General features: G+C 47.8%; 7 protein-coding genes across 7 annotated transcripts; 3 read left to right on the forward strand and 4 right to left on the reverse strand.

The window, feature by feature from the left end:
- Positions 1–10610: 10610 nt before the first annotated feature.
- LOC311322149 (histone H3.2) lies at positions 10611–11021 on the reverse strand (the record flags this gene model as incomplete). Its single annotated transcript, XM_084454187.1, has 1 exon — positions 10611–11021. One exon carries the CDS (start codon positions 11019–11021, stop codon positions 10611–10613), a length of 411 nt encoding a protein of 136 aa, XP_084310313.1.
- A 294-nt stretch (positions 11022–11315) lies between these two features.
- Positions 11316–11702, forward strand: LOC311321567 (histone H2A-like; the record flags this gene model as incomplete). The annotated part of the gene is made up of 1 exon (XM_084453562.1): positions 11316–11702. The coding sequence occupies one exon, from the start codon at positions 11316–11318 to the stop codon at positions 11700–11702; it is 387 nt and encodes a 128-aa protein (XP_084309688.1).
- Positions 11703–13143: 1441 nt separating this feature from the next.
- Positions 13144–13764, reverse strand: LOC311321659 (histone H1-like; the record flags this gene model as incomplete). The annotated part of the gene is made up of 1 exon (XM_084453664.1): positions 13144–13764. One exon carries the CDS (start codon positions 13762–13764, stop codon positions 13144–13146), a length of 621 nt encoding a protein of 206 aa, XP_084309790.1.
- Positions 13765–15716: 1952 nt separating this feature from the next.
- On the forward strand, positions 15717–16094 carry LOC311321707 (histone H2B-like; the record flags this gene model as incomplete). Its single annotated transcript, XM_084453711.1, has 1 exon — positions 15717–16094. The coding sequence occupies one exon, from the start codon at positions 15717–15719 to the stop codon at positions 16092–16094; it is 378 nt and encodes a 125-aa protein (XP_084309837.1).
- An 896-nt stretch (positions 16095–16990) lies between these two features.
- LOC311321718 (histone H4) lies at positions 16991–17302 on the reverse strand (the record flags this gene model as incomplete). The annotated part of the gene is made up of 1 exon (XM_084453722.1): positions 16991–17302. The coding sequence occupies one exon, from the start codon at positions 17300–17302 to the stop codon at positions 16991–16993; it is 312 nt and encodes a 103-aa protein (XP_084309848.1).
- Positions 17303–21831: 4529 nt separating this feature from the next.
- On the forward strand, positions 21832–22143 carry LOC311321637 (histone H4; the record flags this gene model as incomplete). The annotated part of the gene is made up of 1 exon (XM_084453639.1): positions 21832–22143. The coding sequence occupies one exon, from the start codon at positions 21832–21834 to the stop codon at positions 22141–22143; it is 312 nt and encodes a 103-aa protein (XP_084309765.1).
- A 960-nt stretch (positions 22144–23103) lies between these two features.
- Positions 23104–23481, reverse strand: LOC311321739 (histone H2B-like; the record flags this gene model as incomplete). The annotated part of the gene is made up of 1 exon (XM_084453744.1): positions 23104–23481. One exon carries the CDS (start codon positions 23479–23481, stop codon positions 23104–23106), a length of 378 nt encoding a protein of 125 aa, XP_084309870.1.
- Between the last annotated feature and the right edge of the window lie 1697 nt (positions 23482–25178).

The following is a 25178-nucleotide window of genomic DNA, read 5'->3' on the forward strand; positions in this document are numbered from 1 at the left end:
CAAAACTGTTAAGAAAATAAACAAAGAAGGTTTCCGTTTGGTATGGGACACTACCAGAGAAGTGACAAAACGAGAACTCCTCTTCAAGCCAAGAGTCTGCGGAGGTTTAGGCTCCGTTGATTTTGGTATTAAATTGATGATAAGCCTGTGTAAAACAGTTGCAAAAGGCATGAGCCGAAATGTGAATTGGATTGGTGATGTCATAAAATGGAGGCACAAAATAGGAAGAGGTAGAAAAGACATCCCATACTACAAGCTCATATATAGTGACTTTGTAAAAAAATATGAACATCTATAAATTGACTGGTGCACTCAATCAAATGTAACCGGGTGGTAAATAATAATTATGTATTCTCCAGGTGTTACGCTGTGTAGCGAATGTGTTTTCTTTTAGTTTTAAGTTAACGTGTAATTGCGTGGGTATTTGGGCCGCCGCCACTAGAGGGCGATGTCGCATGTTCTAGTATCATGTGCAGTGAGATAGTTTCCTGCGCAGTAAGAGAGTCTTTTGGTGAGAAGCACTTCTGTGTAAGCATCGCTGTGTAAGAAAGCGCATCTTCGGAATCCAGTATTATCTGTGGTAAATAATATTAAAACAATGTACATCTGTCCACTGCCGTATTGTTTTGGGAAAACTAAATTGAAACTTCCTGCCAATTTTAGGAACTTGTTGTCACTCTTTATTTTTCTATGAGTGACATCACTAACAAAATAAAGAACTCCCCCAGAAGCAGTTGTGCCCGGTGTGTCCCTAAAATCCACGGGCTACAATATTGGTACCAGGAGTGGGGTCGAAGACAAATTGGCAAAGATAAATCTACGGCAATACGGCAGTGGTGAAGATTGGCAGGCGGTGAACGGTGTCACCAGTGGCCAGCTTGGTGGAGGAGTAGCTGTTGGGAGTGACGACTGGTGGTGTTCCAGAGGGAGCCAGTGACGACAGCTGTACCTGTGAGGAAGATCATCGTTCCTGCCTTGGTGGTTCCTGTTACAAAGTCATCAAGAGACTGTGTCATCTATATCTCCAAGCAAGTCCCAGCAGAGCTTACATCATCAAGAGACTGTTTTATATCCTTGAGACTGGTGTGGTGTATGGGACTGAGTATCATAGTAGTTATCACCTATAACTGTAACAATGTCAGTGGTAGAAAATGATAATGGTGAAAATAATGGGGCCGCCGCAGGTGGTGATGGGGACACAATGGAGGAGCTGCGGCACCAGATCAGGGAGCTTAACAGATGGAGAGATGAAACGAGGGCAAGTAGTGCCAACAGGGGAAATAGTTCCCAACAATACATCTGTGTACCAAAAGAAAGGCAAATCCAAATTTTTACTGGGGATATCAGTAAGGATGGGAGGTCAGTGGGGGAATTCATTGAGGAAGTGGAAAGGGTCCTCAGGACCAGAGAACAGTCTAGCGAAGAGAAGTCTGACTTCCTCCTCTCCCTCCTAAGAGGTCCTGCTCTAGAAGAGGTCCGACTGTGTATGGGAGATGGGTCTAGGCCTAGGCCACCTAGTGATCTTTTCACTTTCTTGCGTGAGGCATTTGGGGAGAAACGCAGCGCTACACAACTCCTGCAGACCTTTTACCAACGTAGGCAGCTAGAAGGTTAAAATCTCCGGGATTACTCCCATGCGCTTTCCCAGATCCTAACCTCTGTAACCCAGCAGTCACAGGATGCTGTATCCAATGATAAAGTAGTCCTCAGAGATCAGTTTGTTGAGGGTTTGAGGGATGCAAACCTTAAGCGGGAGCTCCGCAAGTTTATCAGAGACAAACCTGAGTCAAACCTCCTTGATGTTCGTAAGGAGGCAAACATGTGGTCGGTGGAGGACGATAGGTCCCACGGCCCTAGAGTGGTAAAAAGCCGACAAGTTCAGTCAGAAGTAACCTGTGAGCCACAGTGTGCAGCCATCTCTGCCAGTGATCAGCCAGCTACTTTAGACCATGTCCTAAAGGTGGTTGCACAGCAAGACAAACGGTTGGCTGAACAAGACCAAACCATTTCAGAGTTAACTAAAGAAATTAGAGAACTGACAGCAGCAACTAACAGGCCTAGAAGGCAGCCAAGGTACACTGAGGATGGGCAGCCCATATGTCTAAGGTGCAATGGGGTGGGACACATAGCCAGGAAGTGTACTCAAACTCGGGGTCGAGACAGTGTGACCGTCCCGTCATCTGCGGTCCAGGAAAACTGATGCCCTCGGATGCTAAGAGCCAAGCCCTTCGAGAGAAACTTACTGGCTCATATAGAGACATCCCTTACAGAAGTAGGATACTTGAACATGCAGTTGGAAAGTGCCCTGTAGTAGACTTAAGGATTGAAGGTGTACCAGCATCATGCATACTAGACACAGGCAGTAATGTAAGTACGATCACAGAGAGCTTCTTTAGGCATCATTTGTATGGAAAAGATGAGGACATCGAACCTACATCTGAGTGGTTAAAGATAACGGCAGCCAACAAATTAGACATCCCTTACCTAGGCTATGTAGAACTGGATGTAGAGACCATGGAGATGACCATACCAGAGTGTGGGTTCTTGATCGTTAAGGATGAACTGAACTCCTCCCCTTTCCCTGGGCTGGTGGGCATGAACATTGTCAAGAGGTGCAGACAGTTAGCACAGACAGAGTTTGACACCACCTTAGGTGGACAGCTTGATTCAGGATGGAGAGAGGCTTTCCAACAGTTGCAGACAGCCAGTATGACTGAGCGGGCAACTTTTGCCAGAGTCTCAGGGAAGGATATTGTCCATATACCAGCCTCATCTATCGCAACAGTAATGGCCAGGGGGAGTAGGACTGAAAAATATGGGGGACCTGCGCTACTGCTAGAGCCAGTGAACACACCGTTGCCGGGTGGCCTAGTAGTTGTGCCTATGCTAGTGTTCACTGACAGTCAGGTCTTTCCAGTTCAAGTTATGAATCTCTCTCAGGAAGATGTGTGGTTACAGCCTAGGACTAGGCTGGGAGTGCTGTCCAGCGTAAAGAGCATGGAATACGATGGGCGCTGTGAGGTCAAGTTTCAGAGAATCTCAGCAGACACTGAGGAGGTCACAGTCGATACCCACACAGGCCAGCCATTGAACACACCGTCCATGTTTGAGAATGTCAAGATAGGAGGGAGCCCTGAACAGCAGGCCAAGCTAAGAGTGATGCTGGACAAAAATACTCTACCGTCTTTGCGTCAGAGGATGAGGATTTAGGTTACGCGGACAACGTACAGCATGAAATACATCTTAGTGATGACAAACCAGTGACCCAACCTTACAGGCGAATTCCACCTACACAGTATAGTGAGGTAAAGGAGCACATCGCCGAGCTTTTAAGAAAGGGTGTCATTCAAGAGAGTGCAAGCGCCTACGCATCCCCTGTAGTACTTGTGCGTAAGGCTGATGGTAGTCTACGGTTGTGTGTCGACTACAGGAGACTGAACTCTAAGACCAAACGTGATGCATTTCCGTTACCTCGGATAGATGAAAGTTTTGATGCACTGAGGGGGGCCAAGTTCTTCCCACATTAATCTGCCTTTAACTGCACAGGTTTGTTCTTTTTCTATTAATGCGTCCAGGCAGCTTTGAAGCCGGTTCATCATTACCTAGGTAAAGCTTTGCATAGATCTTGTAATCAGTGTTAGTTAAAGTTAAGTGCCTCCAGTTGTTGATATTTCTTTCGTCTCCTTTTTTATATAATAGAGTAATTACTCCTTTATAGAAGGACTCATAAAGGAGGCCCTGTTTGATTCCTTCGTTGAAGGCCCGGACCAGCAGTGGGGAGACCTCGTAACTAATTTCCTGATATAGGTCTGCCGGCAGGCCATCTTTTCCAGGCGCACGTTGCTTATTCAGTTGTTTAAGTACCTGTTGAATTTCATCTGCTTTTATTTCATCAGTGAGTGAGGTGGGATCTTCACATTTACATAAATCCGCAGATGTCAAGAAGTCTTTTGTAGCCGATTCCTCGAAGGGGAGTTCGTCATACATCTTATCAAAGATTTATTTGACGGTCTGTCTCATCTTAGATTCATCTGTGATTACTTCCCCATTCTCGTTTAGGATAGCATTAATTTGTCTGCTTCCTTTTCGTCACATTTCTTCGCTCCGCCGACGCTGGAGACTGAAGTTTTGGCCCAGCTGGTCGGCGCGGTCGACGGCGAGGACATCGGCGTGCCCCCGCAACAACCGACAACCCCGATGCTCTCCCTCCCGCCTGATGATGAGGAAGAGCTCTCCGAGGCAGACAAGGGTCTCTCTGCCTCAGAAGCCACTATGGCTAGTGGCTCCTCCTTCCCGGGGCAGGGTTCCTTCGACCGCAACCTGCCCCGGTTGCTGGGTAGAGCCACGCATCACCTTGGCATCCCCATACTGGAGGCTGCTGCGACTGCTGGGCTCCCCCTGTGGAGCTCCGTCTGCTACGGGCGTCCCTCCCAGCCTGCTTCTCGTCTCCTGCCGGCTATGCCCAACCTGGAGGCGTTCGTCGAGGCTGAATGGGAGCGGCCGTTGGCGATCAGATGTCCGCTTCACCAGTTCAGCAGAGCTAACGAGGGTAACCGGCTGGACTGCTGTAGCAGCTATCATCTCTCCTCCCCTGGAACCCGACATCGCAGTGGTCCTGGTGCCTGGTTCCTCCGCCTGGGGCTCGGCCAGGAAGCATACTGGACGTCAAGGACAAGACAACCCTGCGTTTTTCGCTGGCCGCGCAGGCCGTGGCTGCCTCCTCCTCTATTGCTATGCTGGCCATTTACATCGGCCAGCTGGCTATGGAGCAAACCCCCCCCTCTATGGATGAAGACAGGAGAGCGGAGATGGCCGAAGCCGCCGGAGCCGTTGCTCAGCTTGTGAGAGTCTCTGCCTCCTGTCTGGGTGGAGTGATGGCCATGTCGGTGGTGCAGCAGCGCCACCTATGGCTCTCACTGACTCATCTGCACGAGGAAAACAAAGGTGTCCTCCTCAACTCACCGGTCAGTAGGGAGGGGTTGTTTGGGGCGGCTATGTCTAACATCCTGGAGCAGTGTCGCAGCCAGGAGCAGGACCGGCTCCTCCTCGCTCGCCACCTCGCTGCTCCGGGGGAGCGCAGTGTGCCGGCACGTCAAGGTTAAACAACCTGCCACGGGGTCCCGCCCCGCTACGGCCCATGGACCGGCTCGCCCGGGCTCCTGGACTGCGCGCGCGGCTCCTCCCCCGCGACCTCCCCCTGCCTACCCCGCCCAGGGTGCCGGGACCAGACCGGCGTCTTCAAGCGCGCCCACCGCTCCGCTTCCGGCTTGGGTTAAGAAGAGACGCACCTATTGATGGTGGTGGTGTGCCCACACCACGCAGTGTTAAGAGCGGTGGTGAGCAAGTTTCCCTGTTGAGGAATGAAGTAAATGGTAATGGTAAATGGTAAATGGACTGCACTTATATCCAAAGCGCTTTACAATGGCCTCTCATTCACCCACTCACACACACATTCACACACCAATGGCGGCAGCTGCTATGCAAGGTGCTAGCCTGCTCATTGGGAGCAATTTGCTGTTCAGTGTTCACTTTGCCCAAGGACACTTCGACATGTCCGATGATCATTGTACGACCCGCTCTACCTCCTGAGCTACAGCCGCCCCGGGGGGGGGGTGTAGGCACATCACCCACTGCCCATAAAGCAAACACAATGCAACGTTATCCTGGTTGTCATGTACAGTCCGCATCTCCTCCTGTTTCAGCTACTGTAATGTTCTCGGCTAGAGCCGCTGGGTCGTCTGTGAAAGAGTCAGAATTGACCACGGCAGGTCTTGCTGCAGCTGAAAGACCGGCTCGAGCCGCAGTCTTTTCCTGCTAAAGCAGATGTGACTCACGCTGCCCAGCAAGCAAAATACGTGTAATAGAAGTCTAGGCTAAACATATACCAGATATAGCCGGTTTAGCTTAGCCCACTTTGAGCCGGATTATTTTTTTTAAAGGAGTAGTAAAGGGAAAATGCATGTTTAGCCCTGTTTTAAGGTTACTTATGATCATATACAATGGTTCAGATCAAAACATTGACAAAACTAGCACTTTTGAGAAAGTCTGATAATTGCTCTACCACCGTTTAGGTCATACAATGGATGTGGGTGGGCAACTTTAAAAATCATTCAAAAACATGTTAAACTCATTGTGTCGCCTTGGCCCCAGGTAGCTGCGCTGTCCTGCTGGACGCCCATGAGGCCCCCGGGACCAGGTGGGATGCCAGCGAGTGCTCGAGGGGCGGGGTTCCCTGAGAAATATCCCTCTCCAGCCCGACCATTTGGCTGTCTTTGAAATTAAGAGTTTAACATGTTTTTTGAATGATTTTTCACGGTGCCCACCCACATCCATTGTCTGACCAAAACGGTGGTAGAGCAATCATCACTTTCTCAAACGTGCTAGTTTTCTCAACTTTTTCATCTGAACCATTGTATATGATCATAAGTAACCTTGAAACAGGGCTAAACATGATTTTTCCCTTTACTACTCCTTTAATGCTAAGGGTAATGAGGGATGAGGTGCAGGTGATACAGGATACGGGAAGGTGAGTAGGCAACAACCAAGCAGGAACTGGAACCGGACCACTGGCTCCTCCTTCCCACACTGTGTCGTCAGCTGTCCCTACCCACCCAACCCTACCCATGTTTTACCCTTGGCTCTCCGCTTTCTGTTTCCCCACCTCTGCCTTGCAGCATTCTCTATGAGCCTGTTATGCTAAGTGCTTATTGTGCTTTGTTATATGATTCACTCAAATATCATATTATAGACTACAGTGATAGCTAACACATAATGGCCTACCATGTAGGCAACTTCTCTGTAACTATTTGTGCACTCTCCTGTTAGTCATGTCTCTCTTATGAAGTATCTAGCCCATGTTTACTGCTCTGTATAAGTTTAATAGACAAACATTTTCCAGGAGTTTGCTCGATCGTCTCGTTGAGAGAGGTCAGGGAATAATTGTAACGGCTCACTTTTCTGGCCCCCGGGTGAAACTGTTTTTTTTTTTTTGTTGCTTCCCTCTGGAATATGTAGGGGTGGGAACTATGCCCACCCTCCCATTGGTCTCGGTAAAGTGAGTAGCATTTAGGTACCACACACACACACACACACACACACACGTACACACAGACATACACCAGTCCACTTACGGCTTTAGGCCTGGACTTGGGGCCCAGTCCCCCTTCCCCTCACCCTAACCCGGGTCCGTATCCTTTTCCCACCCCCACCCTACCCCCGACCCCTGCCTCTACCTGGACCCAGGCACACTCACGCTCACACAGACATACACCAGTGTTTACCATGTCTCTCCTATGCTCTTTTTAACCCCTTTTGCTCTGAAAATGTAATTTAATGTAATTTATTGCTCTATAAATGTTCTTAACAGTTGGACAAACATACTCCACGAGCTTGCTTGATCATCTTGTTGAGAGGGGTCAGGGAATCATTTTTACAGCTCATTTTTCTCTCCCTAGGTGATACTGTTTTTTTTTTTTCTTCCCTCTGGAATATGTAGTGGTGGGGCCTATGCCCACCTCCCTTGTTCTCTGTAAAGCGCATTGTGTTGCCTCTGTGTATGAAATACGCTATACAAATAAAGCTTTGATTGATTGATTGATTGATTGCTTGATTGATCATGTCGCCACAATATCTCTCACATGAGGTGTTTGGTCCTGTAGTTAAGAAGCACTGTTAGTTTTTTTTTATATACACTATATGGACAAAAGTATTGGGATGTCTACACATTACACTTAGAGGAGCTTTTATGACATCCCTTTCTAAATTCATAGGCATTCATAAGGAGTTGGTCCCCCGTTTCCAGCTATAACAGCTTTTGTCCATATAGGGTATGATAGGCCATCTTTATAGAATCTCTCCAACCACGTTGCCATTTGTTGTGTGATTGTGATTGATGTAATTTGGTAATACCCTACATATTGCATGAATCTGCCTCTAGAAATGGAGCTTCTATTCAAAATAAATCATTTATTGAGCATTATAAAAAGTAAAAGTATCTCATCATTATCTATGGTACTTTGTTTATGTCAACGGAGGTCTTCAAGCGAGACCTCAAGACGTACCTTTTTGACCTAGCCTACAATCACTAGCTAGGACCTTGAGACACAGAAAGGCAGCCTCAAACCTACCTGTGAATCCTCTGTATACATTGGTATTTCTCCTGCTATGCACTGTATGTATATCAAGTAGTGTACAGAAGCTGGTTACCCTGAAACAGGCTTGTTCTGTTCTGACAGCTGTGTTGCCTCAATGGCTCAGTGTGCTACTAACCGTTTTCTGCCTCCCCTAGCGCCTCTCTCTCTCCCTCCTATCCTCTAACCAGGTCCAGTGTCAGCTGTGGAGCTGTGGATGTCGTAGTATTTAGTACACACACACACACACACACACACACACACACACACACACACACACACACACACACACACACACACACACACACACACATCAGTCCACATCCGGCTTAGGCCTGGACCTGATGCTCTTAGCCTTTCTTGCTCTGAAAATGTAATTTAATGTAATTTATTGTTCTTTAAATGTTCTAAGCCATTAGACAAATATAATCCAGGAGCTTGCCCCAGGTTGCCTGTTTCAATATCTGTGTGGTCTGTATGGCTCTATGTGCTACTAACCCTGTTCTGCCTTCCCTCTCCCCAGTGCCTCTCTCTCTCCCTCCTATCTTCTAACCAGGTCCAGTGGATGCCCCACTGTCACCCGCAGACCACCCTGAGTCCGATAGATACCCCCGTGTCTTCTGTGGATGTCGTAGCATGTCCGTAGAATGTACTCTCTCCTATGATGCTTTTTAGCCTCTCTTACTCTGAAATGTAATTTAATGTAATGTATTGCTTTATAAATGTTCTTAGCCGGTAGACAAACATACTCCTGGAGCTTGCTCGATCGCCTTGTTGAGAGGGGTCAGGGAATAATTTTTACAGCTCACTTATCTGGCCCCCGGGTGATTACTGTTTTTTTGCTTCCCTCTGGAATATGTAGAGAGTGGGTCGTATGCCCACCTCCCTTGTTCTCTGTAAAGCGCATTGTGTTGCCTCTGGGTATGAAATGCGCTATACAAGTAAAGCTTTGATTGATTGATTGATTGATTGATTGATGTGAAATGTTATGTGATGTGATGTGAAATGTTAGGTGATGCATGCATTGTTATTCTTATAGGTTGCCCTGGTTTGTAAACGACACACCCTTGTAGCTGAAGTATACTAGCTGCTAAAACCTAATTCTAGCAACCACGTCAACAGACATCTCCTTTAGAGAAGAGCAGTGGTGAACCTGATTTGGCTCCTGTGCTGCATCCCCCCTCTCAGGTCATAGGGGGTGCTGCTGGAGCGTAGGCAGGGTGGGCTCTGGGAAAGACTGTTAGAAGCTATAGACAAATCTTCTTCTCACCTGCCTAAACTATCTATTAGAAACCCACACGAACGAGAAGTCGCTGGGCTGGTAAGTTCCTGTTACAGGAGGGCAGGACTCGGACCCCTGTACAGGGGTACTGCAGAGACAACTGATTTAACAGTAGTCCATTTTCAGGGCAGGCAGGTACTTCATTAATTCCAGAGGGGAAATTGCACTGTTACAACAGCCACATTCAAGCAATATGAAATAGGTTTAGGTCGATATAATATGCAATACAATATATGGGTTCCATGTAAATACACAGGTGAACTGTATGTATGGATTAAAAATGTGTGTGCCACTGGTGTTGTGGTGCTGCAGCTGAACCTACTGGGCTGGGGACTGGGGACCATCAACATCCACCTCCTTCAGCTCCCATTTGACCTGAGGGAACCGTGGAGGGAACATTACTATCTCACACTGTGACTGACAGGATGGAGGTCTGTCTTAGCTGTGCTACAATCTGTTCTCAACTATCCAAATGAGGAGAAGACATAGGGGTTGCCAAAAGACAGGTAAAGACAGGCACCAGTCAAAAGATATAGAGTTGATGGAAATCCATATCTGTAGCAGAATGTAATTTATAACTATAGCCACTAGAGGGAGCTAAAATGCTTTTTTGTTTGTGACTTTTTTTCCCGCTTTGTGGTATTGTTTAGGTATGGTACACTTAAATAGTCCACCTGTAACATACCACAACGCAGGAGGAAAAAGAAACAAGACAAAAAAACAACCTTAATCTCACTTTGCTGTGGTTTTCCCATCACGTTAAAATAGATTGAACGTCTATTCACTTGTTTAAACCACCTCATACGCTAAACAAAGCATGTTACTAGTGTTTGAATAAACCATTTTGAAACTATGTTCATACTCTCTCTGAGGCTGTAATCAAATGCTGGAAGGGACTAAAGTCTGACTTTCATTCCGTTCCAAGTTCTCTTCGTGGGTGTCAAAAAAGGCGGTACAAGCTAAAATGCATGGCTGGGCGTAAAGTCAATGTACAAAAATAATTGCATTGTATACGTGGATGTCATGACGGTGGTGAATGGACAGTGTAGTAGAACTAGCAGTCTAAACTACTCCTATAAGGACACACTAGACTGTGCAGGTAACAATAGGAACACATTGGCTTTATCATTAGAGATAATGAGGTGGCTCTTAAAAGAGCCTTAGGGGGATGTTGAAATGATAAAGCAACTCAAAACAATTTAGGCGCGTTCTCCGCGAATGCGGCGGGCCAACTGGATGTCCTTGGGCATGATGGTCACCCTCTTGGCGTGAATGGCGCACAGGTTGGTGTCCTCGAAGAGGCCGACCAGGTATGCCTCGCTGGCCTCCTGCAGGGCCATCACAGCAGAGCTCTGGAAGCGCAAGTCGGTCTTGAAGTCTTGAGCGATTTCCCTCACCAGGCGCTGGAAGGGCAACTTACGAATCAACAGCTCGGTAGATTTCTGGTAACGACGGATCTCTCTCAGGGCTACTGTGCCGGGCCTGTAACGATGAGGCTTCTTCACACCGCCGGTGGCGGGTGCGCTCTTACGAGCCGCCTTGGTGGCGAGCTGCTTCCTCGGGGCTTTGCCACCGGTGGATTTTCGGGCGGTCTGCTTGGTTCTGGCCATGATCTCAGCTTTCTTCTCCGCGAGTAGAAGTTATAACTTTCGACGAAGAGTCTTGTAGTTTTACAGAAGGTAATGTGCCATTTATATAACGTCCGCTGCCGTGCGCTGATTGGACGGCCTCTCTGGGTGACTTCATTGGCTGGCTATCGTCTCCTTCTCCCCATTGGCCATTAACACGGAGACTGGGATTGGATAAGGCGACAAAAGCAAAAGAGCGCCACTTTACGCAAGTTATAAAAATCCGACCGCCGTAGTATCACACCACTCAGTTTCTGAACTACTTTGATACTGAAAATGAGCGGAAGGGGGAAAACAGGAGGCAAAGCCAGGGCTAAGGCCAAGACCCGATCATCTCGCGCCGGTCTCCAGTTCCCAGTGGGTCGTGTTCACAGACTTCTCCGTAAAGGCAACTATGCCCAGCGTGTGGGAGCCGGTGCACCGGTCTACCTGGCCGCTGTGCTCGAGTACCTGACTGCTGAAATTCTGGAGTTGGCCGGCAACGCTGCCCGCGACAACAAGAAGACTCGTATCATCCCCCGTCACCTCCAGCTGGCTGTCCGCAACGACGAGGAGCTCAACAAACTTCTCGGAGGCGTGACGATCGCCCAGGGCGGCGTGCTGCCCAACATCCAGGCAGTGCTTCTCCCCAAGAAGACCGAGAAGGCTGTCAAAGCCAAGTAAAGTCGTTACTGAACTTCAGTTTCCCAACATCCCCAAAGGCTCTTTTAAGAGCCACCCACTTCACTCCTTAAAGAAAGCGCAATATGTATTTTCATACCAAGTTTTTAAGACTTGGCCTACTAAGACCTACAACGTGGCCAATCCTCCAAGTAAACCCATGTTATTTCTCTTAAGGGTTTGTCACGAGGATTCAGAAACGTCTCGGGATTGTTTTAATAATGTGCCATCAACTGCATGCTGCCTACAATTGTCAGTGTTATTACCGGCATATAGTTTTCTTGATCACTGGGCTGTTTGATCTGTGTTTTGGATTGAATCGCATTGTGTTGCGTTTTGTGTATTAAGTGCGCTACCATAAAGGGAACAATTCACGTCAAGTAATGTTTGATTTGTCATGCCTGTTGATCCTCCCTACCAAATAGACCTCCATTGACTTTCCGTCCTGTCCGAAATAGAAAGGCAGAAAAGAGCAGCAGCTCTGAATGATCCCATCAGCCCCAACAGACTGCTTACTACCTGTAGCCTACTACTAATCCTATCCTACTCCGTCCTTCACCAGGTCTTATGCGCAGCATGATCTGCAACTAAAAAAATAAAAATAATCTTACCTACCGGTGTGCCACCACACTGTAGCTCAACGTTGTAAGTCGCTTTTGATAAGTGCCTGCTAAATGACCCAATTGCATGAGCACCAGGAGCTACACGGTCAGACACTAGTCCTGTTTTAGTTCAACCTGTTGCTATATAGACAAATACAAGCGAAATTAGTATGGGCACATGGCGTAAGACAGCTTATGCCTTGATCTACTGCCACTTACATTACCCTCAGAGGGGAAACAGAGAGAATGCATGGGGGTCTATGGAGGTTTTTCAAAAAGCCTTTTATAATTTGTGATTTGAATGAAGTGTGTGTCATGATTGAAGTAGTAAGTATGGCCAGTGGACGTACCACATAGTCATAACTGTCTCTTCTTTAAATATGAGATCATAACTGTCTCTTCTTTAAATATGAGACCGTAAGTGAAGCGGCTGTTCAAATTATAAAATGGCTGTGGCTGGAGGCAAGTCGGTCGAAATTTAGCCAGAGGCCACAGCAAGGCGGCGATCGGCGCTGATTATTGACTGCGCAGTCCTGATCCTTACGAACGAGCCCACGGTCAGCGCTTGTCCCCAGCTCTCACACTAACTCTGCTAATTTTGGGCGCCAGAATGACGATGTTCATAAACTAGCCTAGTGTTGATCTGATCCAAAGCCTCAACAATTTAGTCCTAGAGTTGACATCCCAAGCCTGTGCTGTGGAAGTTCATTACAATGAAACATCAGCGTGCATACAACGCGCACCCGCATGAATAAGGTACCCATACATGGATATGCTTTTATGGAGAGGGGTGGGTGGCTCTTAAAAGAGCCTTTGTTATGTAGAGGACGAAAACAGGACGTTTACTTCTTCTTGGGGGCTGCCTTCTTCGCCTTGGCAGCCCTGGGCTTGGCAGCTTTGGGCTTGACGGCCTTCTTGGGGCTCTTAGCTGGGGCTTTCTTGGGTGTCGCGGGTTTCTTAGCCTTTTTGGGGCTCTTGGCTTGGGCCTTCTTAGCCGCTACTGGCTTCTTGGCTTTCTTGGGCGATTTTTTTGCGGCTGCAGGCTTCTTAGCCACAGCCTTTTTGGGCTTCTTGGCCGCAGCGGGCTTCTTGGCGACTACTTTTTTGGCCTTCGGGGCGGGGGTCTTCTTAGCTGGCTTTTTTGGCTTCACGTCGGCGGCCTTGTTGATCTTGAAAGAACCGGAGGCGCCAGTTCCTTTGGTCTGTACCAAAGTGCCCTTGGTGACGAGGCTCTTGACGGCAATCTTGACGCGGGAGTTGTTCTTCTCCACGTCGTAGCCGCCGGCAGCAAGAGCCTTCTTGAGCGCTGCCAGGGAGACACCGCTCCTCTCCTTGGAGGCGGAAACAGCCGTGACGATCAGCTCGCCGACGCTGGGTCCCACTTTCTTGGGCTTGGCTGCTGCCTTCTTCTTGGGTGCCTTGGCCGGAGCGGCGGCTGCGGGGGCTGGGGCGACTTCTGCCATGTCTAGTTTCAATTTGCCCTCTAGTAACACACGTTGGTTTTGCTGACTACGAGTCCTCTTGACGCTGCTCTGTGCTGTTGTGTTGCTCGCCTGTGCAAAGGGTTGGCCTTAAACGCGACATGAGAACCGTGTGGACTCAGCTCCCCAACTGCAGCTCCCGGTTACCAAAATGTTCTCCTCTTGTGTTTTCTCCTGGCGAATAAAGGGCTAAAAATCAAAGTTGGAGTGGAGCAGAAGTCCTAAAGCGAATGTGACAAGGAGTAACCTATTTGCCGTTCGAAATAAAGCGGTTTGGGTAGCGGCGGCCTCGTCTGTTTAGTTGCGACTGTGTGAAAACATTGCCGTTGATCTCTCGGATGGAGCTGTGCGCACTGGGTTTCCACTGGCATTTGACTCCTAAAGTGTCTAAAAGTGCAAGCGATTTTGGACACAAACCGTTGCCCAGTGAGCAAAGTTGTTTGGCGAGGGACTAAAATGATTTAGGGTACACAGATGTGGTGCCGGGGTTTTTAAACAGGGTCTCTTTTGGGGTGCGTAAAGCACAGTGTTGAAACTGGGTCTGAGCCCTGGTCCCTATAAAAGTGGTGTCTGTCCGTGTGTGTATGCTACCTTTCTCAGAGGGTGACTCTCATTTGGATTCCCTGCATAATGACTCCCTCTGGTCTTTTTAGACTAGGCTACTACTACTACTACTACAGTCTACGTCCCTCGTCTGGCGCAATGTCGTCGTTTAGGTTGTATGGCTATGCAGTAAAGTGACCTGAGGCGCACCGGCTGCGTCTCACCTGGGTTGGTTTAGGAGGAGTCTCTGAGCACACCTATGTCGTAGTTCCCTTTGAGGAGCGATGAGATAGACTCATTGTACATGGGTTGAGGGTTAGGGTTAGACCGACTTCTGATTTCGATTGCTGCCTGGAGACCGTGCATTGTTGTTGAGGCAGTGACCTCAGCTCCCTATGGTTTCGTCATTTAGATTGTACCACAGCTTGTTCTCATTCAATAACCTCCTTTCTTAGTAGCCTACAAATCAAACCAGATGAAATCGCCTAAAAGCACATTGGTTGCAGAGGGCAGAAAGGTGAAACATAGCCCAACAATCACAACACACTCTTTTTCTTTTTACTTAATTTGATGACCTGACTATATACATCTCTTCATCGTGTAGTTGAATGTGCCATGAGAATTACACAAAGCTTAACAATTTGAAGAAGCCTAGCTTAGGCTATAGGTAGGCTCCTACTGAAGATTTAGGCTACACCTTACACTTCACACGGAAAGTGCTTATTGATGAGTGATCAATTGATCAAAACTCCTTCTGTGCTGTTCTTTACTAAACTACGCACACGCACGCACACACACACACGCACGCACACGTCGCCTGGTGGAATGTTCTGCCTTTGACCCATCCTATGCTATCCTTCCTCCAAGGGCTGCCAGGAGCAGTGGGCGTGTGCAGGGAACCAATCTGTCCAATTCTGTTCACCTTTTGAGAAAGCTGTCTTTTGATGTGTGTTGTGCTAGCTTGGTGACAGATGCTGCTGTAGCATCGTTGGATTAGAGCTACCGCTTGCTTACGCACACACAAAATATTCATTATTATTGTTACTATTATCATTAATAATAATAATAATAATAATAAATCTCTGTGTTTCATTACTGTACTTGTACATCTGAGATTCATGAAGCAAGATTGTCCCTCCCACTATTTTTTTTTGGGGGGGAGGGGGGGTTGACTAACTTAGTTTGTATGGATAGGCTACAAAAAAAAAAGGCAGACGGAGGGGGGGTCCCGGCATGTGCAATTGATTTGGGTCACAGGTGAAACGAGGGCGTCGAGCTCAACGCAGATATTAGAGGGAGCCTTGCCTAAATATTTGCATACCCCTCCATATATAGTGGGTGAATACCGGCGGCTTCTTACATTTGTTCCTGTGAAGCAACAAAGAATCGAGATGCCTGAACCTGCTGCGAAGTCCGCGCCCAAGAAGGGCTCCAAGAAAGCCGTCTCCAAGACCGCTGTCAAAGGCGGCAAGAAGCGCAGAAAGTCGAGGAAGGAGAGCTACGCTATCTACGTGTACAAAGTCCTGAAGCAGGTCCACCCCGACACTGGTATTTCCTCCAAGGCCATGGGGATCATGAATTCCTTTGTGAACGACATCTTCGAGCGCATTGCCGGAGAGTCCTCTCGCCTGGCGCACTACAACAAGCGTAGAACCATCACCTCCAGGGAGATCCAGACCGCCGTGCGCCTGCTGCTCCCCGGTGAGCTGGCCAAGCACGCCGTGTCCGAGGGCACTAAGGCAGTGACCAAGTACACCAGTTCCAAGTAAAGCGGCTGCTTTCCACGGCTCCAAACTACCCAAAGGCTCTTTTAAGAGCCACCCACATTTTCTGTAAAATAATGCAATTCCATGTTGATTTGGCTACTTTTCGTATAAATCGCAAACTCTGCAAATGCTGCAATTGGTCACCGAATGTGCCTTTTGTTGTCCAATCTGCGATGGTAGAATTATTTTTTTATAATGTATATTTGCCTGATCTTTCCAGGGATCAATAGTTATCGAAGTAGCATATAGTCCCATCTATAGCTAGATTGATCTCTAATTTTTGCTATTGCACCCTTTTTCAAAACTCCCGCCTCTGGAAGACGGCGAGGCTGGATCTGCTTCTTGAATAAATCGATCTAACCCTACCTTTCAGTAAGTTTAAACAATCGATTTGATGTACTGTGCACTGTCATCCTTGTAATTGCATACTTATTCATCTAGTGTCCTTGTTCATGTATATTTTAAACGTAGTATTCAAGTCAAATTCAGTGTAGCCCGACTAGAAGGAAACGGAAGATCTCAGTACATAGGCTGCATACAGAAGGCTGCATACAGAATATTGCAAGGTAATCTTGATGTGGATGGGCAACAAACCGATTATGGGATTTTTTCCTACAATTAAACAATTTAAACAGTGTTGGCGAACAAGCCATTCATTCCGGTTAACCAGCTGGATTGTAGTTAATGTAGTTATATGCGAGTGTACAACGCAATGCGTATTTCGGAGCTCCTCAGATGCAAGCTCACGATTAATAAATACAACCTTAAAAATTAGAATGAGCGTTGACTATTAATACCCGAGCTTCACTCAACATGGACCCATCGCTTTTAATTGTAGACGTGAGTGGCTCTTAAAAGAGCCGTTGGGTTGGTGGACTACAGAAACGGGGAGACGATGCTTATCCGCCGAAGCCGTACAGGGTGCGTCCCTGTCGCTTCAGAGCGTAGACGACATCCATGGCGGTGACGGTCTTTCTCTTAGCGTGCTCGGTGTAGGTCACGGCATCACGGATGACGTTCTCCAGGAACACCTTCAGCACACCACGGGTTTCTTCGTAGATCAGACCAGAAATACGCTTCACGCCGCCACGGCGAGCCAAACGACGGATTGCAGGCTTGGTGATGCCCTGGATGTTATCACGAAGAACCTTGCGATGGCGTTTCGCACCTCCCTTTCCGAGTCCTTTGCCTCCTTTTCCGCGGCCAGACATTTTTTGACGGTTTTCTTTTCAATTGTTCTACACGAAACCTTCGAGTTGACTGTTTAATTCTCGAAACTTGGCCCGTCTATTATGTCGAAAATGCGGATGTGATTGAACACAGTGAGAGCTCTTTTCTGCTGGGCGGAGCCATGGAGGTATGATGAGACGGCATTGAAAATGGCTGCCTATTCATTTCAATGAAAGTTGCTCACCGGCGCATGAAGCCATTTGACGTAGGCTAGTGGCCAAAGCTCGGTATTGCAAGTCACGTGACGGCATGCGGCACAAGACCTATTCCCCATGATTTGTGGATTATGATACATAGGGCTAGAAAAGGAAAACAAAATGTTTGTATTCATGGCTGAAGATGGTCTGATACGACTGAAGCGGTCCTTTTTTTGTGTGTTGTCACATTAAATCACTTTTTATTTGTATCCTGAGTGCCTCCTCTCTTTTTTGTCAGTGTGCGGGCTTTTTCTTCTATTTTTCCTTGATCAGTGCATTTGGGCCCACGCACCTGACTTAGATTTGAATCAGCCTAATTTTAATTGCGCCAACTTTTCCTTCAGTTTGAACAGTATGCAAGCCAGCAGGTTCTCTTTTTAACATTAGTTTCAATGTTTCACCTATGGGATGCGCATGCGCGACCCTACGACGGAAGCTTTTATACAGCGTCTGTCGTGATAGGTCAGACTGGCAGTGCATGACAGGAGGCCCCACCCTCCCAGGTTATATACCTGAGACACCGCGCCAAACGTCATTTTCGGTTTCTTCCCTGTGAAGATTTGTGTGAACCTATGTTCGAGTTGGCAACTCTAAAGCCGCCTTTACACTATTACGGAAAAATTACCGCGGTACGGTCCTGAAAAGACCGGAAGTCATTCGTTTCCTATGAGAGTCCGCAGACCGCATGCGACAGGACTCCGAGGGATGCGGTGCGGACAAAATTCCGCTCCGGTGGACGTCCGTATGCGTTCAAAAAATTGAACTCATCCGGCAAATCCCAGTCCGGCAGTACGACCGGGAAATAGCGTTGCTATGGTTTTGGTAAATAATGGTGTGTGTAAACAATGATAGATCGCTTTCTTGTCACTTTACTTGAATAATTTAATGTTATAAACTATATAAAAAACAGAATTAACAAGCCCATGTGATCTAGTGGAGCACGTTGTCAACATAACAAATATAACGAATATAACCAGACAATCTAACCAGCATAGAGCCGGCTTCGGCTATGGCTAGTTAGCTAACGTTAGCTATAAGCTTCGTAGATTTGTCAAACTTGATAAATACGACACACACACAACCCAAAGCTGTCAAAATAGTTCAATATTGGTGTAACTAAGATAGCTGGGTAATATTTTTTTTTTTTTCCACAGACACATTTTGCTACAAAGTCTGTAACCTTTTAATATAGTTTGGCAAATTTCTACCGCTTCGATGTCCGCCATGACTGTTGACAGATCACTGACTGCTCGGTGACGTCGACACTTGACGTATCGTCCTGCAGTTCTATTTCGCGGAGCTTCGCCCCATAGGGGGGCTTCGCTCCTAGTGGTTTACCCCGTTGCCTAGGCAACGCAGACTGAATATGAATATTAAAAATTGAACGCATCTGACAGCCAATCAGGTACAGGTGCCTTTCTCTCTAAACTGTATAAAAGAGAGCTAAACCCATCAAACTGCTCCCAAAATATTTCAGCGAGCTGAAATATTGACTGAGTGTGAAGATCTACCTCAAGTATGAAGAAAGCGGTCAGCAACCTGGAAGCGGCGGGACTGGGAGACATTCAAGCCCCACCAAAAGCCCTTCTAAGGGCTCAGTGTTGCTGCCGGAAGCTCAACCCGAAGACAGACCGGCACGATTTGTGCTTCGTCTGCCTCAGGGCCCAGCATGCGAGGGATGGTCTGCTTGTGCCTCCCTCGTGCGCGCCATGCTACCTCCTGCCGTTGGTAGAGAGGCAGTATCGTGCTGCGTTTTTTGCTGAGGAAGTTCCTCTGACCCCCGTGGACTCACTCTCTATGGCCGCCTCCGGTTCGGAGTCCGGTTCTGAGGGAGAGGACGAGGAGGAGGAGGAGGGGAGAGGCGCTGTCGGCGATCGGTTCGGTCGTCCAGAGCCCCCTCCCAGGTGTCTGAACCCGAGGACTCTGATGGTTCGTTGGACCGCTCTGAGAGTCCCGGGGGAGGGCACAGGGGCTCTGTGACCGGAAGCTTTATGCCGTCCTTCCGCCGGGAGTTTCCCGGTATCCTGGAGAGGGCGGCGGCTTACGTCAGCTTACGGCGGCTTACGTCCCCGCGATGCCACGCATGGAGTCCTTCATCGAGGGATCGTGGGAACAGCCTGTCACAGCGAAGGCACCTGTGAAGTCCTTTCTCCACGCCACCCAAGTGGTCGGGCTGGAGAGGGATATTTCTCAGGGAACCCCGTCCCTCGAGCACTCGCTGGCGTCCCACCTGGTCCCGGGGGCGGTCTCATGGGCGTCCAGCAGGAAGGCGTAGCTACCTGGGGCCAAGGACAGGGCGACTTTGGCGTTCGCAGTGAAGATGTGTTACACATGTGTCTTACTCTATTGTTTGAAATGATTATTCAGTTGTGCCTGATCATTGTGCTGCAGTCAGGCACACCTGAATAATCATTTCATCCAAAGTGTAGGACAGGAAATAGAGAAGCATGTCTAATTTCAGGAAGTAGCCTACTGGAGTTGTGCATAGGCCCTACTGGTAGCCGCCAAACAGGACGGCCTTCGGCTGCTCCACCTCGTCCAGCATGATCACTAGTTATTCTTTGGTGAACGCTACCACACGCTTCCTCTTCATATCTGCCATGTTGCTCAATATGTGCAGTTACCCTTGTTTTTTGTATAGGCCACATGCGCCAACACCGGTGCCTGATAGATTCAATTAGTCATCGTATCCGCACGAATTCTAACGTGGGAATGCTACTGCCACAGGGGCAATTTAAATGGCCATTATACCTTTGTTTGTATGATAACTAAATCAGTGGTAATTTTGCTATCATCATTGCCTATCATCATTAAAGTATTTTTTCCTAGCCTTTCAAGACATCCTCGACGGGGCTTATATGTCCCGATCCGATCCGTGCTCTTTCTTGGATATTTTAGGCTATTTGATGTAATGTAATTTGATGTATGAATTGGGATTATCACGAGGTCTCGCTTTGACTCTTAAATACATTAGCAGATGAGCTTTCGGAGGCATAGCTTCCTTTTTGGTAATATTTAGACTGAAATAAAATAATTACGACAGCACGTATTATATTGGCACGTCATTTCTGTGACTTTACGAATGGCCATCGATGTGTGCGGCATCGATTAATTCTTTTTTCAGCACCGCGCCCAGGGACAGCTCCTCTAACGATGTATCTTGGGATGGACCTAACGATGTATCTTCAGGCGCCCACTAAGGGATAGTCTGGGAAACACTCGTAGGAAAAACTGTCCCTTCGCCAAGGTATACCTTGAGAAGCGTCGTAGCGCGGAGAAGTTCGGCGAATCTGGGAAACGCGGCCCAGATCCCTGGTGGTATAGTGGATAAAGTGCCTGACTCCCATGTGGAAGGGCAGGAGTTCAAACCCTGGTGTTGGAGACTTTTTGTCACTGGATGTTATAGAAGCTATGTAAGAATGTGGTTACCTGGTGGTGCTATGTAAGTTATTGAATTCATGTGCAGTAATTTAAAGGGGAACGCTGCTGTCATATCAAGTTTAGCTCAAATGTCGCCTTGTCCTCAATGAAACTGATCCGTACACACCAACATTTAACCGATCCGTGCAGTAGTAAGCTAGCTCCTTTTTCCTCTGTGTGCGCACCCCCTTTATAATGGAGGTCTATGGGCCTCTGCTAAAAACTATGATAAACATGCATTTTCAAGGCAGCCAGCTCGTCCTTTGGGTACCCGCTGTAGGTCCGCAAGCCTTGTGTTGTATTCCGCCTGAGGTCCGCCAACTCGTTCATTGGGTAACCGCTGTAGGTCCGCTAGCCTTGTGTTATCTGGGTTTATCCGTTACCTTTGTCCAGAAACAGAAGTTGAACCAATTGCAGCAAAATAGTTAACGTTACAGGAATCATCAGTGTAACTTCTTTAGCCACTGACCACTACCATTAATGTTATATGCTGCTGCTAGTTATTGTGAGGTAACTGGCTATCCCACTCTTATTGTGCTGGATTAGTATTGGAACTGATGTGTCCAGGCGACAAGACCTATCTTCATTTATCAGACATTATTTCATGTCATTTCAATTTACAGCTATTTCAGTGGCATGACTAGCTTCCGTCCTACCCGTCCTTAACAGAAACAAGCCAGCCACGCACATAGGCCAGGCTGGACCTGGCCTGGTTGAGGACGTGCTGCTTGAAGGGTTGGGCTGAGGTAGGAGGTTCTATCTAGTGGGGCTCCACCCAGGCAGAAAAATGCGCCCACTGTGTTCAATCACATCCGCATTCACGACATAATAAACACGCCACACTTCTGGGGTGCAGCAGTCAAGCTAACAACTTGGTAGACGAAGTGTGAAAAATGTCAGGCCGCGGTAAGGGAGGAAAAGGACTCGGCAAGGGAGGCGCCAAACGCCATCGCAAGGTTCTTCGTGATAACATCCAGGGCATCACCAAGCCTGCTATCCGTCGTCTGGCTCGTCGTGGTGGCGTGAAGCGTATTTCTGGCCTGATCTACGAAGAAACCCGCGGTGTTCTGAAGGTGTTCCTGGAGAACGTCATCCGTGATGCCGTGACCTACACCGAGCACGCCAAGAGAAAGACCGTCACCGCCATGGATGTGGTCTACGCTCTGAAGCGCCAGGGACGCACCCTGTACGGCTTCGGCGGATAAGCGTTTTCTGGATAATTTGTGGCATACCGACCCAACGGCTCTTTTAAGAGCCACCCACATCTACAATTAAAAGCCTTGTCTCTATGTCGAATGCTCAGATCATGCATAATTGATGCTCATAGTTAATGTAGAATACATTTATATAAAAGCTCCAGATTAAATATTGAACTAAGTGCTGTTCCCAATTACAGCTCTCGAGCGGTAGCGTTAGAATAAAATCAGCCGAGTGCCGTTATTTAACTACGTGAACAACAATAAAAGAACGAGTATCCGCTACGTGAACAACAATTAAAGAACGAGTATCCGCTAGCTGAGTTTCTATGTGGGAAAGACGTTTTCGCCGTTATTCCAACTGGAATTCTGTTGTTACAACGAATTGTAGCTTGTCCGCAGGGCAAGTAGCCTAGCCTAGATCTCCCACTCAAATCGTCCCGGACGGCTTTGAAGTCCAGTTTCTATTGTGAAATATTTGTTTTCGCGTCGAGTCTGGCTGCGAGGCAATGCAAGAATGGCTGCTCCCCCCAAAACTGCTGGCATTGTTTTCCTGTAGAAGAGGGTTGAATCCCACTCAACTGTCACCCACCGTAATGGGCTAATAGTCTAGAATCAGTCTACATGGTCATATTTCGTGATCGGCTACCGACGGGGATAACTCACTATCAATCGTAAATATCCTCGCTGTCGACCAAGCCTGCGATCCGTTTATTCTAACGTTACCGGGGGGCTTAGAAGAATAAGAAAACGCGCGCAATGCCCCAGGCTTAGAGACAACTGCATTGATCCCCAGAGATGGTCAACAAATTACACATTCGGGGATCAATTACAGCACGCATCCCGAGCACACAATGTATACGAGCATTAAACAAAAATCTACCACCATTGAATTGCATTATTTTATAGAATATGTGGGTGGCTCTTAAAAGAGCCTTTGGGTAGATTGGAGCGTGAAAAGCCGCCTCTTTACTTGGAGCTGGTGTACTTGGTCACTGCCTTGGTGCCCTCGGACACGGCGTGCTTGGCCAGCTCACCGGGGAGCAGCAGGCGCACGGCGGTCTGGATCTCCCTGGAGGTGATGGTTCTACGCTTGTTGTAGTGCGCCAGGCGAGATGACTCTCCGGCAATGCGCTCGAAGATGTCGTTCACAAAGGAATTCATGATCCCCATGGCCTTGGAGGAAATGCCGGTGTCGGGGTGGACCTGCTTCAGGACTTTGTACACGTAGATAGCGTAGCTCTCCTTCCTCGACTTTCTGCGCTTCTTGCCGCCTTTGACAGCGGTCTTGGAGACGGCTTTCTTAGAGCCCTTCTTGGGCGCGGACTTAGCTGCCGGTTCGGGCATTTTTCTAGGTCTCGTTGCTTCTCAGGAACGAAAGTAAAGCGGCGGGTAGTCACCCGGTATATGTAGGGGGAGTATGCAAATGTTTAGGCAAGGCTCCCGTCGTTATCTGCGTTGAACTCTGACGTCCTCGTTTCCCCAACGAACCAAATTGACCGCGCATGCTCAGGAACTCCCTCACCCAGGCGCGCAGATTGGCTGGGGCAAGGGGGGGCACTGCCCCCCCTGGTGGCCAGATGCGCAAACTGTCTGCAACGCGTCCAAAACATGTATTCTAGAGACTGGGTTGCGACCGGATCAGAGAAATGCACTGAACAGACTAACCCTAACCCTAACCCTGCACTGAACGGCTCCTGCTTGCGTGAGAATTTATTGTGCTGATTCCTCATCCAGTTATGGGTGGATGGAAAACTTTCAACTGAATGTTCATATTGTTCTGATAATTGTAGGCTATAGCAACATAAGAGTGGCAGCTTTGACAGCAACCCAAACATGAGCTAATCCCATAACTGTAGGCCTACCATTGCTAGCCATGAACGAACTGTTGGATACTGCATATATTTGCTGTGCAACGTATCCATTGTCCAGTTGTCAAATCGATTATGTACGCACTATTATTCTTTTGGTGATTATTCTTTGATATAAATGCAGATAGGCTACATGTGAAGAGGCAATTGCTAGATTCTAATACGCTGTTTATAATGACACATCCCGACATTGAAGCATGAAAGTCGTAGCATACATTCCGTTTTAGTTTTTGGAAGAATTTATTGGAAAATATTGTTTGAAGTAGGCGTAGGCTATATTGAAACGAATTCCACTTTCCATTCCATTTTTGTGCTAATGGACGCGCAGCGGAGGCGCAGTTGAACGAAACGTGGATATTGGAAATAATAAGCACTGTTTTTAAATGTTGTGGGTCAATCATGCAGCTGTAACAGAATATGCGCATTCCAATGTCCGTGCAGGGCTCGTATTTATACCACTATAATCCCTATTTGATGGGGGGGGGGGGGGGGGCTGGGACTGACTGCCCCCCCTGATCAAAAAGTCAAACTGCGCGTATGCCCTCACCCCCCAGCCCACTTTCCCTGCTGTCGGGCGTGTGGTCTGACGTCACTTTATTGGACGTAGCAGTGCCGCCATTGTGGAGTGTAGTCCAAAAAGTTAATTATTTGAGACACACATACGGAAATTTTCTCCAAAGTCATCCATTGTTGAAGCATTTTGTTTACACCTCCCACCCACATTTGTTTGCACCTCCCACCCATTGGCATACAATGGGCGAGTGGCGTGTGAAGTCTTTGTAAGCAAAATGATGGCATTTGCAGAAAATAAAGTCAGTGTTTAATAATGACTCTGTTGAATTTAAAAGTCATTGTTGAGTTGAAATATATCATTGGAGATGAGTTTTGTGAATTTTGAAGCCCTTAGCCTAGTTGATTCTCAGGTCAGTGTTGAACCTAGCATGACACATCACAGGACAGCTTTCTCAAAATCTGGCAAACGACAAACCCTGATATGTCCACAAGGACACCAAAGCAGGTTGCTAGGTAGCCTAGATATGGTCACACTAACAAAAGGACACGGTCTGCAGTTGGATTGTTATTCCTTACTCAACTTACTTTTAATCCTCTCGGTTCGTTGAGGAACATAAGGCTGTGACTCTCTGCTTCCATCTGGCCCTGTCCTGTGCAGCA

The sequence above is a fragment of the Borostomias antarcticus genome, assembly GCF_949987555.1.
Source record: "Borostomias antarcticus genome assembly, chromosome: 19".
Lineage (NCBI taxonomy): Eukaryota > Metazoa > Chordata > Actinopteri > Stomiiformes > Stomiidae > Borostomias > Borostomias antarcticus.